The sequence below is a fragment of the Oncorhynchus tshawytscha genome, linkage group LG04, assembly GCF_018296145.1.
Source record: "Oncorhynchus tshawytscha isolate Ot180627B linkage group LG04, Otsh_v2.0, whole genome shotgun sequence".
NCBI classification, from domain to species: Eukaryota; Metazoa; Chordata; class Actinopteri; order Salmoniformes; family Salmonidae; genus Oncorhynchus; species Oncorhynchus tshawytscha.
The window spans coordinates 39,918,852-39,931,924 of NC_056432.1; the positions used below are offsets into that span (position 1 = coordinate 39,918,852).

Here is a 13,073-nt window from a genome sequence, read left to right on the forward strand (position 1 = left end):
TGAGGTCCTCCTGGACTGAAGTTGAACCCAAGAATTATGAGGATTAACACAATTGCAGTAGGTAGGTCCAAATGTGAAGTGTATCAGGAATAAACTGTAATAGTTCACCATGAGGAGAGAGAGGGGGGAGTTCTTGTTTAGTTCCTGTCCCCCACCTTTAGTACTGTTGAGATGAACTGTTCCTGTAGGATCTCTTTGTCCAGGTTTCTCCCTGTAGAGGTGAGGGGATACAAAGGCTTTATTGAGTGAGGTACACATCAGAAGAATGCAGTCATACACACTCACTCACTTATGCTCAGATACACACACACACACACACAGTGCTGACATATGAAGACTAGGTGGTTGACCCTAGGCTCCTCCCCCCACACCTGTGGGGACTGATCAAGCTCGTAGAGTTCATGTACCCCCTGCAACATCACCTGGTGGGCTTTACCTGCGACATGATCCCCTGGGATAGCACACACACACACATAGTTCAGAGACTTAGACATACATACAGTACAGCTGTTCTGAAAGTCCCCAAAGTCTGCAACACCACTAAGCAAGGGGCATCATGAAGACCCAGGAGGTCTCCAAACAGGTCAGGGCCAAAGTTGTGGAAAAGTACAGATCAGGGTTGGGTTATAAAAAAATATCAGAAACTTTGAACATCCCACTGAGCACCATTAAATCCATAATTAAAAAATTGAAAGAATATGGCACCTCAACAATCCTGCCAAGAGAGGGCCGCCCACCAAAACTCACGGACCAGGCAAGGAGGACATTAATCAGAGAGGCAACAAAGAGACCAAAGATAACCCTGAAGGAGTTGCACTGCTCCACAGCGGAGAATAGAGTATCTGTCCATAGGACCACTTTAAGCCATACACTCCACAGAGCTGGGCTTTATGGAGGAGTGCCCAGAAAAAAGCCATTGCTTAAAGAAAAAATAAGCAAACACGTTTGGAGTTCGCCAAGAAATTGTTGAGGGAAACGTGTTTCAGTCTTCCAGAGATTTGAGACTTGGACGGACGGAGGGTCACCATCCAGCAGGACAATGACCCTAAGCATACTGCTAAAGCAACACTCGGGTGGTTTAAGAGGGAATATTTAAATGTCTTGGAATGGCCTAGTCAAAGCCCAGACCTCAATCCAATTGCGAGTCTCTGGTTTGACTTAAAGATTGTTGTACATCAGCAGAACCCATACAACTTGAAGGAACTGGAGCAGTTCTGCCTTGAAGAATGGGCAAAAATTTCAATGGCTAGATGTGCCAAGCTTATAGACACATACCCCAAAAGACATGCAGCTGTAATTGCTGCAAAAGGAGGCTCTACAAAGTATTGACTTTGGTTTAGGTGCCTTTAGGTGCCTTTTGGCAAGTTTTAATTTCTTCTTTTCTTATTTCTTGTTTGTTTCACAATAAATAAATAAAATGTATCTTCAAAGTGGTAGGCATGTTGTGTAAATGAAATGATACAAAGCCCCCAGAAATCAATTTTAATTCCAGGTTGGAAGGCAACAAAATAGGAAAAATGCCAAGTGGGATGAATACTTTCGCAAGCCACTGTATAACAACAACCATAGGCCAGGAACAGGGTACATAATGTGCAAATATTGGTGTCCATGGTAACCGTGTGTGTGTGTGTGTGTGTGTGTCCCAATAGGCCCGTCTCCAGACACGGTGATGGAGAAGATTGCCCAGGTGAGTAGGACGCTGGAGGAGTATGCCATATGTCCTGACCTCCGCATTGACCTGGCCAGGCTGGGACGCCACGACTTTGACCTGGAGAACAAGTTCAAACCCTTCAGAGGTACTGGACACACACACGGGCTAGACACACACAGAGCCAAGGGCATAGAAGCCACTCTGACATTGGGGGGAACTATTTTCCTATGTGCGATTTTTTGTTGTTGAAAAAATTAGGATTTAAATGCTCATTTCTAGTGACTTTTGAAAAAAGGGTACAGAAAAATATTACTTACAAATGGTCAAATTTACAAGGCTAAGGGGGCCCTTGTTTGAGTTTGAGTTTATTTTTATTTTTACAGGGACAGTGCACATTAATCAACGTTTCAGTAAAAGTGCCGGTTTTAGCCAGCCGGCTAATTTTCAACCGCAGTCCCTGGGAGGGGGAGGGGGGCACGTACTCCGATACAGTCCAATCAGTCTTGAGGGCCATGGCCATTCGTACTGTACTGAATACCAGTGTGACTGTTAATGTGCATATATTCAATTACACAACCATTTTGTACTCTTTCTCTGCTACTGTATGATTCATTTCCTAGTATTTTTCTCACTTCCACAATGTCAGGTTGTTACAACTGCTGCTCTACATACAGTATGGGTTGAAACTTAATGTAATATTTTCAACTTATAATACAGTTATTATACTGTGTTAAAAACTGTTTTGATAAATAATAAAATATCATCATGGCTGCCTCTCTCATGCATGAAGTTAACACATGCAATACACCCTCTAGACTTAAACTGCTATCGTTTCATCACAGACCATATTTGATCATTCAGATTGATTCACGCTCTGACAGATCATCAGTCTATGAACTCTATGAGCTTGGAGAGGCACTTCTCACTGTCTTACCTGCTCTCCCTCTCTGCTATCTGTCTGTCCGTGGGAATCATCATCGTTGCCTCTCTCCTGAATGAAGTTAACACATGCATTACACCCTCTAGACCAGGGCTTCCCCAACTCGGCCCATGCGACCCCAAGGAGTGTACTTTTGGTTTTTGCCCTAGCACTACCCAGCTGATTCAAATAATCAACTAATCAACCAGCTTTGGTCATTTGAATAAGCTGTGTAGTGTTAGGGCAAAAACTAAAACGTGCAACCCTTGGGTTCCCTAGAACCGAGTTTGGGAAACGCTGCCCTAGACCACTCAGACTCAACTCTGGACCGTGAAGCCAGTTCCAATCCTTTTTTTTCATTGTTCCCCTCTAATCAGGGACTGATTTAGACCTGGGACACCAGGTGGGCGTAATTAATTATCAGGAAGAACAGAAAACTAGCAGGTTTGTAGGGTAAGAGTTGACTGCCCCTGCTGTAGACCAAGGATGGGCAACTTTGATGTGGGTCGGGGCCACAAAAAATCAGAACTCATCACGAGGGACTGCAGTGGCTATCAGGTCTGATTACCCACATCCATACCCACACCTGCAGTCATACCCACACCTGCAATCAGAGTCGCCCCTAGCGTTTGGGGGCCCTAAATGAAATTTAGTTGGTGGTTAATTCTACTCCGCCCCATGAGACAAATGTCTTGCAATTTCCTGGAGAGAAATGTTTTCAGTTTTTAATATAATATCTAAGTGAGAGTGACTAACAAAATCAATGGGGGCTCCCTGGTCGGTAATTCGACCATAATTACTACAAGTTTAGATAGCTGGCTAGACATGCATTTTGTTAGCTGACATGGCTAATTGAGTGACTCTCAGTGACTGACATAACAAGATAAAACGGCTGATGCACAACCACATTTTGAAATGGCACCTTGTGTATCCTGCTTTTGTAACTCAGCAAGGTGAGAGTTCCTAAAAAAAAAAAAAATCAAATATGAATAATTGTGTGTGTGTGGGGGGCATGTTTCTAACATTGGGGGGGGGGCTCCTATGCTCCCACACAGAGCAGCATACACAGAGCAGACACACACAAAGAATAGACGCAGACACACTGCAAACACATATACGGTGCATTCGGGAAAGTATTCAGACCCCTTTACCTTTCCCACATTTTGTTACTGTCACGTTCTGACCTTTATTTCTGTTGTTTTGTCATTATTTAGTATGGTCATGGCGTGAGTTGGGGTGGGCAGTCTATGTTGGTTTTTCTACGATTTTGGTATTTCTATGTTTCGGCCTAGTGTGGTTCTCAATCGGAGGCAGGTGTCATTAGTTGTCTCTGATTGAGAATCATACTTAGGTAGCCTGGGTTTGACTGTTTGTTTGTGGGTGATTGTCTATGTTAGTTGCTTGTGTCAGCACAGTTCTCATTATAGCTTCACGGTCGTTATTCGTTTATTGTTTTGTATAGTTTGTATTCAGTGTTTTCTTTAATTAAAAACTTAATCATGAACACATACCACGCTGCATTTTGGTCCGTTCCTTACGACGATCGTGACAGTTACATTACAGCCTTAACCAAAATTCATCATGATTCAATCGTTCCCCCCCATCAATCTCTACACACTATACCCCGTAATGGCATAGAAAAAAACAATACTAAAAAAAAATGAAATATCACATTCACATAAGTATTCAGACCCTTTGCTCAGTACTTTGTTTAAACATCTTTGGAAGCGATTACAGCCTCAAGTCTTCTTGGGTATGATGCTACAAGCTTGGCACACCTGTTTGGGGAGTTTCTCCCATTCTTCTCTGCAGATCCTCTCAAGCTCTATCAGGTTGGATGGGGAGTGTCGCTGCACAGCTATTTCAGGTCTCCCCAGAGATGTTTGATCAGGTTCAAGTCCATGCTCTGGCTGGGCCACTCAAGGACATTAAGAGATTTGTCCTGAAGCCACTCCTGCGTTGTCTTGGCTGTGTGCTTAGGGTCGTTGTCCTGTTGGAAGGTTAACGTTCACCCCCAGTCTGAGGTCCTGAGTGCTCTGAAGCAAGTTTTCATCAAGAATCTCTCTGTACTTTGCTCCATTCATCTTTCCCCTTGATCCTAACTAGTTTCCCAGTCCTTGCCACTGAAAACATCCCCACAACATTATGCTGCCACCACCATGCTACACCGTAGGGATGGAGCCAGGTTTCCTCCAGACGGGACGCTTGGCATTCAGGCCAAAGAGTTCAAACTTGGTTTCTTCAGACCAGAAAATATTTTCTCATGGTCTTGAGAGTCTTTAGGTGCCTTTTGGCAAACTCCAAGCGGGCTGTCATGTACCTTTTACTGAGGAGTGGCATCCGTCTGGCCACTCTACCATAAAGGCCTGATTGGTGGAGTGCTGCAGAGATGGTTGTCTCTCTGGAAGGTTATGCCATCTCCACAGAGGAACTCTGGAGCTTTGTCAGAATGACATTCCGTTTTTTTGTCACCTACATGAACAAGGCCCTTCTTACCCGATTGCTCAGTTTGGCTGGACGGCCAGCTCTAGGAAGAGTCTTGGTGATTCCAATGTTCTTCCATTTAAGAATGATGGATGCCACTGTGTTCTTGGGAACCTTCAATGCGGCAGACAATTTTTGTTACAATTCCCCAGATCTGTGCCTCGACACAATCCTGTCTTGGAGCTCTACGGACAATTCATTCAACCTCATGGCTTGGTTTTTGCAGTGACATGAACTGTCAACTGTGGGACCTTATTTAAACAGACGTGTGCCTTTCCAAATCTTGTCCAATCAATTGAATTGACCACAGGTGGACTCCAATCAAGTTGTAGAAACACCTCAAGGATGATCAATGGAAACAGGATGCACCTGTGCTCAATTTCGAGTCTCATAGCAAAGGGTCTGTATACTTATGTAAATAAGGTATTACTCTTTTTCATTTTGAATACATTTGCAAACATTAAAAGAAAGTTTTTGCTTCGTCATAATGGGGTACTATATGTAGATTGATGAGGGGAAAAAATGATTTAATCAATTTTAGAATAAGGCTGTAACGTAACAAAATGACGCAAAAGTGAAGGGGTCTGAATACTTTCCGAATGCACTGTATGTTCACACACTCACACGCCAGGCATACACAGTCTCACCACACATACACTCTGTTCTTGCATACAAGTAGCATACATGCTATTGGATGGATAGACACATGCAGATACACACTAGACTCTGAGCCACTGCCCTCCTCTTCTGTTTGTTGTTAGTTGAGATAGTGGACTCGGTGGAGTTGTACCTCAACCTGCTGAGAACCATCTTTGACTTCAACGCCATCAAAAGCCTTCTGACAGGACCTGAACAGCTGAAGATACGCATAGACGCCATGAACGGAGGTAGGACAATACTAATAAAGACCAAAGTAATTACAGTATTGTATCAGGTGCTTACCAGTGATTATATTGTATTGTGTTCTATTGTATTTTGTTGTATTGTATTATATTCCATTGTATTATTTTCTATTATATTGTACTCTATTGTCAGTGATGGGTCTGTACGTGCGCCGTATCATGTGTGATGAGCTGGGGGCTCCTGCCAATGCGGCTGTCAACTGTGTCCCCATGGAGGACTTTGGGGGCCGGCCTCCAGAGCCCAACCTCACATATGCAGCCCCATTGGTTGATGCCATGAAGGGCGGAGACATTGGTTTCGGAGCTGCGTTCGATGCAGACGGGGTAAGACATCTGAGGAGGAGAGGAACACTGCCTTCACAAAGTATAGTATTCACTTGACTTTTTCCACATTTTGTTGTGTTACAGCAGTGGCATTCAAACTTTTTCAGCGGGGACCCCATTTTTTCCCACAAGAATTTCTTGCGACCCCACCCCACCCAAAATCTAATGACACCATCTTAAAATCATTACGTTTCGATTTTTACATCAACAAATAACCTTCAATTCATTGCATTTTCATCTCTTATCAAAATTAAAAGAAACCAATAAATACATTAACTCAATACAATTGTATCTTTCTTAAAAACATTTGTATATTGTCCCTTACAATAATCTGTTCTCTTAACTGTTATTTTTATTTTGGTGATCTCACTGCAGAACTTGACTTTGAATACTTTGTTAAAGCCGAAATTAAAAATGAATTAAATGTAGATCTTTTTTCACTGGCCTACACGCCATAATGTCAAAGTGGAATTATGTTTTTTGGACATTTTTACAAATTAATTAATGAAAGCTGAAATGTCTTCAGTCAATAAGTTTTCAACCCCTTTGTTATGGCAACGCAAAAAAAATCTAAGTTACATGGACTCACTCTGTGTGCAAAACCGTATTTAACATGATTTTTGAATGACTATCTCATCTATGTACCCCACACATACAATTATCTTCAAGGTCCCTCAGTCGAGCACTGAATTTTAAACACAGATTCAACCACAAATACCATGGAGGTTTTCCAATGCCTCGCAAAGGGCACTTATTGGTAGATGGGTAAAAATGTAAAAAATCAGACATTGAATAACCCTTTGAGCATGGTAAAGTTATTAATTATACAGTGGATGGTATACCAATACAATCAGTCACTACAAAGATACAGATGTCATTCCTAACTCAGTTGACGGAAAGGTGGGAAACCGCTCAGGGATTTAACAATGGAAACTTTAAAACAGTTACGGAGTTTAATGGCTGTGATAGGAGAAAACGGAGGATGGATCAACAACATTGTAGTTACTCCACAATGCTAACCTGACTGATAGAGTGAAAAGAAGGCGGCTTGTACAGAATAAAACATGCATCCTGATTTCAATAAGGCACTAAAGTAATACTGTAAAAAATGTATCAAAGCAATTAAATTTTGTCCTGAATACAAATCCAATACAACACATTACTGAGTACCACTCTCCATATTTTCAAGCATAGTGGTGGCTGCATCATGTTATGGTTATGCTTGTTATTGTTAAGGACTGGGGTGTTTTTCAGGAAAAACAAATTACAGAATGGAGCTAAGCACAGGCAAAATCCTAGAGGAAAACCTGGTTCTGTCTGCTTTCCACCAGACACTGGAAGATGAATTCATCTTTCAGCAGAACAATAACCTAAACACAAGGCCAAATCTACACGGGAGTTGCTGAGTGGCCGAGTTACAGTTTGATTTAAATCTGCTTGAAAATCTATGGCTACCTGAAAATGGTTGTCTAGTACTGATCAACAACCAATTTGACAGAGCTTGAATAAAGTGTCGAAAGCTTTTGGAGACTTACCCAGAAAGACTCAGAGCTGTAATCACTGCCACAAAGCGATTCTATACATTTGCAAAAAATTCTAAAAACATGTTTTCACTTCGTCATTATGGGGTATTGTTTGTAGATGGGTGAGAGAAAAATCAATTTATTCCATTTTGATTTCAGGCTGTAACACAATAAAGTGTGGAATATGTCAATGGGTATGAATACTTTCTGAAGGCACTGTATAATGTACAAAGTACTACAATACACTTTCAGGGGAGCTGATGAGGACGTTTGATGAGCATGTTTGATTCTGCTTAATTGGGCAGCGTTTACACTTTTGGGACTATTCCATTGGTTCCTTGGCAGCAAGCCAAATCAAGTATTTGAAAGAAGAAGAAAAAACTTGACCTATGTGGACCCAGGTCTGCTTTCTAATGGGAACGTGGAATTGCCTTTGTTTGTTTTTGTCTGCATTTATTTCATTGTCAATAGCAGGATGTTAGGCAATGGGACCAGCTAATATCTGTGACAGACATCTCTTTTTCCCCCACAACATCTCACATAGTAATTTGTACCAGCGCCACGCTCACGCACATTAGCCTAACTCAATTACCGGGCCGAGCATCAGGAGAATTATGTCACTCTTTTGTGTTCCATTGGAGCCCTCTCCCAGTGCTTACAGTGTTGCATCTTAGTAGGAAGGAGTGTGTCCCATACATTTGATTTGATTGGGAGAGATGCAATTAAAACAACCGTGTATCAACTGGTAGGGATGGGAGTGCCAGTTAGAGTAACAGCAAATGTTTATCTTTAACATACTTGAATTAGTGGATTAGATGAGGTATTTATTGCTTATGCATTGTATATTTCTTCATGTAATTGCTGTATGGTTGATGAGTGTATGTGTTGCAGGACCGGTATATGATCCTGGGTGAGAATGGTTTCTTTGTGAACCCTTCAGACTCCTTGGCTGTTATGGCTGCCAACCTCTCCTGTATCCCCTACTTCAGACAGCTGGGACTAAAGGGCTTCGCTAGGAGTATGGCTACCAGCACGGCCTTAGACAGGTAGGACACACACACACACACACCAATATCCCTATACCCTTTTGTGGCTGCTGGATAAAATGCTCCACATGACTTTTCCATTTTTCAACACCTCTTCACCTTAGCCTCATCACCCCCCTCTGTCTGTCTCTCTCTCTCTCATCCCTCTCTCTCATTCATCCCAATGTCTCCCACTCTTGCGTACCCCAATCCACCCCCCACCCCCACCCCCCACCCCCCACACACACACACACTGATCAAGGGGTCAGTAATGTACATTAATGTTGTGTGTGTGTGTGTGTGAACCTGGCCCCTGACCCTCTCTTCTCTTGAGGGTTGGTGGGCTCAGTGGCGGTCCTGTTAATGCTGGCAGTCATGGAGGAAATGAGCTCACTCCCCAAGCCCATATCTCAAGGGGCCGCAGCCGCTATCGCTAACCCTAGGTCACTTGTGAGGTTGACGTGACATCACGTCATTGATGGCCCCCTCGCCGTGGAACTGATCTCACGCGCACATATGTACAGTATACACACACACACGCATACGCGCGTGCACACAAAAGAGGGAGAAGTCAGGGGATTAGCAGAGTAATTTGAATAACAAGACAATCCATGTTCAAGCCCTCATCCTGTCCACTAACTAAATATGTACTATATTATAGAAAGTCAAAAGGGAAAACGTTGTACACGTACCTACTTCGGTTGCACAGGTAACTAACCACCGTACCATTTCCCTCCTCCTCCAGTTCAGCGTAGACAGGGTTATCCTCATCACCTGATGAACGAGAGCTGGGGCTATGTCTTCTGATATAGAAACATCATGGACACACTGATGACTGCAATGTCCTGTTCCAAAACACACTGACACATGAAAGATGATCTTCATGAGTCCCAATGGACCACAAGGTCATCCAACACCCATTAATACAAAAACGCCCATATGACACACACACACTGGCTGATTCCTGTACTGTATCGGTACCGGTGTCAGCGTATCTCAATAGTGTTGTGTTATTTAGTGAGTGCTGGGGAGCTTTATGATGGCCCCAGCCCAGTAGTATGCCTTTTAAGGAGTGTGAGAGCAACCATGCTCTATCTATCTGTCTGTCTGTCTGTGTGTGTGTGTGTGTGTGTGTGTGTGTGTGTGTATGCTTGCCTGTATATATGTGTTCTTGTGTTTATGTGCCTGTGTGTCTCAGTGTATACTTGTATATTTGTGTGATTGGTGTGTATGTGTGTGTGTGTGTGTATTTATGTGTGTGTGTGTGTGTATTTATGTGTGTGTGTGTGTGTGTGTGTATTTATGTGTGTGTGTGTGTGTGTGTGTGTGTGTGAGTGCGTGTTTGTGCGCAAGCAAGGGAAGCCCTATGTTTCTGCAGTGAGGGAAGGGAAGGTGGGAGGGGAAACATCTGCCTCTGCTTTGGCCACTCCAGGGAGGGGGGATGGGAGGAGAGAGGGAGGAGGAAGAGGGGAGGAGGGGTTTGGCTAGGCCACCGTTCTGCTTGTTACTAGGATAAACCAGTGAAAAACAAGGCCTTTTTAAAAAGTTTAAATTCTGTCTCCCTGATTTTTGTACTGGGATAAGTGTGTGTATGTGTGTAGGGTTGGGTCTGTGTGTGTGCGCGCTCGTATCTGCATTTGGGTGTGTTTACGTGGGTCTCATCTATAAGACTGGAAAGTGACGCTAGTTGCCAGGGAGACATTCCTGAGCCCAGCACCTGTTGCGAAAATCCCCCCGCTCATCCTTCTCTGTCATCCTGAACCTGAGGAGGGGTACAACAGGATATATGGAGGACATTCAGGAGACCAGATCCATTCTTATACAATGTCTGTTACAGTGAGGGAACAGTGTAAACATGCAGAAGACGGTTGGTTCTTACTGACCCTCATGTCCCTGGGCCAAACTGTCCATCTTCTCCCCACGTCTCCAGTAACACTCGTCTGCCAACATCCCTCCCTTCTGGCAAAGACTGCTGGGAAAGAGGCTGTTTTCATTGTGGACACAGATGGAGGGACTGAGAGAAAGAGAGAGAGGGAGAAGGGAGGGAGGGATGGAGAAAGAGAGGAGTGGGGGAGAGAAATAGAGAAGGAGAGAGAGATCGCAGGAGAGAGGAGAGAGAGAGAGAGACAGAAGGAAGAGAGAGATGGAGAAGGAGAGAAAGAAGTAGTGCTCACCCATGTGTCCATTTCTAACATGTCTTTTTACACTGGAGAGATTTAACGAGCAGAGAGATATCAGCCTTGGATAGTTTGATTGACAGTTGGACATGAGCTTGCTTCTCAGATACAGGCCCAAATAGCTCTCATTAGAATTTAACTACTGTGTTTACTTCTCCTAGTCAACAACTTTATGGGAACACAACTCTCATACTGAACAAAGAACAGGTTTTTGTAATTGTGGTTATAAGAGGACATACATTTGACGACAAATCTTTGTGTTACTGAGAGGAAAATGAGGATGATTGCATCTGGAGAACAAGATACATGCTAATTAAATGACTATGAAGCTTTTGTCTTTGTATGTGTCTTCCAAGCCTTTCCTGACAGCTGAATCAGGACACACCCATGGGAGGAGTAATACTGGTCTAAAAACTATCTGTGTACCGATATCGGCTATCATCACCGAAGTCCATTTTTGAAAACAGTTGCTGTTCCCAGTCGGGTTTAACCGAAAGCATGAAGGGAGTCAACCAAGTCAACAAGCAACTGTCCTCTTCCCTTTAGAGTTTGCCTATTGAGACAATTGACAGCGTTGCTAAAGCATCGCTGGAATGTTTGGGGAATGTTATGTGTCAGCTGTGAGCTCGTGTCAGGTTGTTTCGTGTGTGTCAGCTCTGAAGGGGCCTAGTGCTTATGTTATGTTGTTGTCAGGTTGTGGTCAGGGCACAGCTGGTGCGAGCATTAAGCCCTAGAAAAGCATCCCATTCCCTCAGCGCTGTTATGATGTCGTGGAAAACAAACAACTTTTTCCCAACCCCCCCCATCGTTGCCTCAACATCCCCTTAACGTTGCAGCAACGTTCTGCATGACCAGGGCCGTGCTTGTGTTGGCTGCAGACATGCGAATGAAACGTCAACAGTGAGTCAAAGGGTCAGAGTTTCCATTTTCTTGTTGGAACGCCAGGCTTTCTGTTCCAGAGCCCTTCCCCGAGGGAAATAAAAAGGCTTCACACACACAAACACTGTGGGTTTATTTCACGGTGCAGACAACATCTCAACATCTCAATTCCAACTGAATTCCACAATCCAGCATTCAGCATCTGGAATTGAAGTGCGATGTGTTCAGGAGTTTTTCCAACTTGGGATCAGCAAACAGTTATGTTGGTTGCATGTTCTTTTGAATGACTCATTTGTGATGGAAATAATAATAGTCACCCATCAAATCAAATTTTATCGGTCACATACACGTGTTTAGCAGATGTCATTGCGGGTGTAGCGAAATGCTTGTGTTTCTAGCTCCAACAGTGCAGTAATATCTAACAATTTCACAACAATACACACAAATCTAAGTAAAGGAATGGAATTAAGAATATATAAATATTAGGACGAGCAATGTCAGAGCGGCATAGACTAAGATACAGTAGAATACAGTATATACATAAAAGATTAGTAATTATTAAAGTGACTACTGTTCCATTATTAAAGTGGCCAGTGATTTCAAGACTTTGTACAGTATATAAGGCAGCCGCCTCTAATGTGCTAGTGATGGCTATTTAACAGTCTGATGGCCTTGAGATAGAAGCTGTTTTTCAGTCTCTCGGCCCCAGCTTTGATGCACCTGTACTGACCTCGCCTTCTGGATGATAGTGGGGTGAACAGGCAGTGGCTCGGTTGGTTGTTGTCGTTGATGATCTTTTTGGCCTTCCTGTGAGATCGGGTGTTGTACGTGTCCTGGAGGGCAGGTAGTTTGCCCCTGGCGATGCGTTGGGAAGACCGCACCACCCTCTGGAGAACCCTGCGGTTGCGGGCAGTGCAGTTGTCATACCAGCCGGTGATACAACCCGACAGGATGTTCTCAATTGTGCATCTATAAAAGTTTGTGAGGGTTTTAGGTGCCAAGCCAAATTTCTTCAGCCTCCTGAGGTTGAAGAGGCACTGTTGCGCCTTCTTCACCACACTGTCTGTGTGGGTGGACCATTTAAGTTTGTCAGTGATGTATACGCCGAGGAACTTGAAGCTTTCCAGCTTCTCCACTGCAGTCCCATCGATGTGGATAGGGGGGTGCTCCTGCTGTTTCCTGAAGTCCA

At 43.6% G+C, this 13,073-nt stretch overlaps 1 protein-coding gene across 1 annotated transcript in view; it reads left to right on the plus strand.

The window, feature by feature from the left end:
* Nucleotides 1–13,073, plus strand: part of pgm5 (phosphoglucomutase 5) — a 47,699-nt gene that overhangs the window by 4,085 nt on the left and 30,541 nt on the right. The window contains exons 3-6 of the mRNA XM_024418081.2: nt 1,650–1,796; nt 5,816–5,941; nt 6,090–6,280; nt 8,695–8,849. Of these exons, the coding sequence (XP_024273849.2) occupies nt 1,650–1,796; nt 5,816–5,941; nt 6,090–6,280; nt 8,695–8,849 (619 nt within the window). The remainder of the gene's footprint in view (nt 1–1,649; nt 1,797–5,815; nt 5,942–6,089; nt 6,281–8,694; nt 8,850–13,073) is intronic.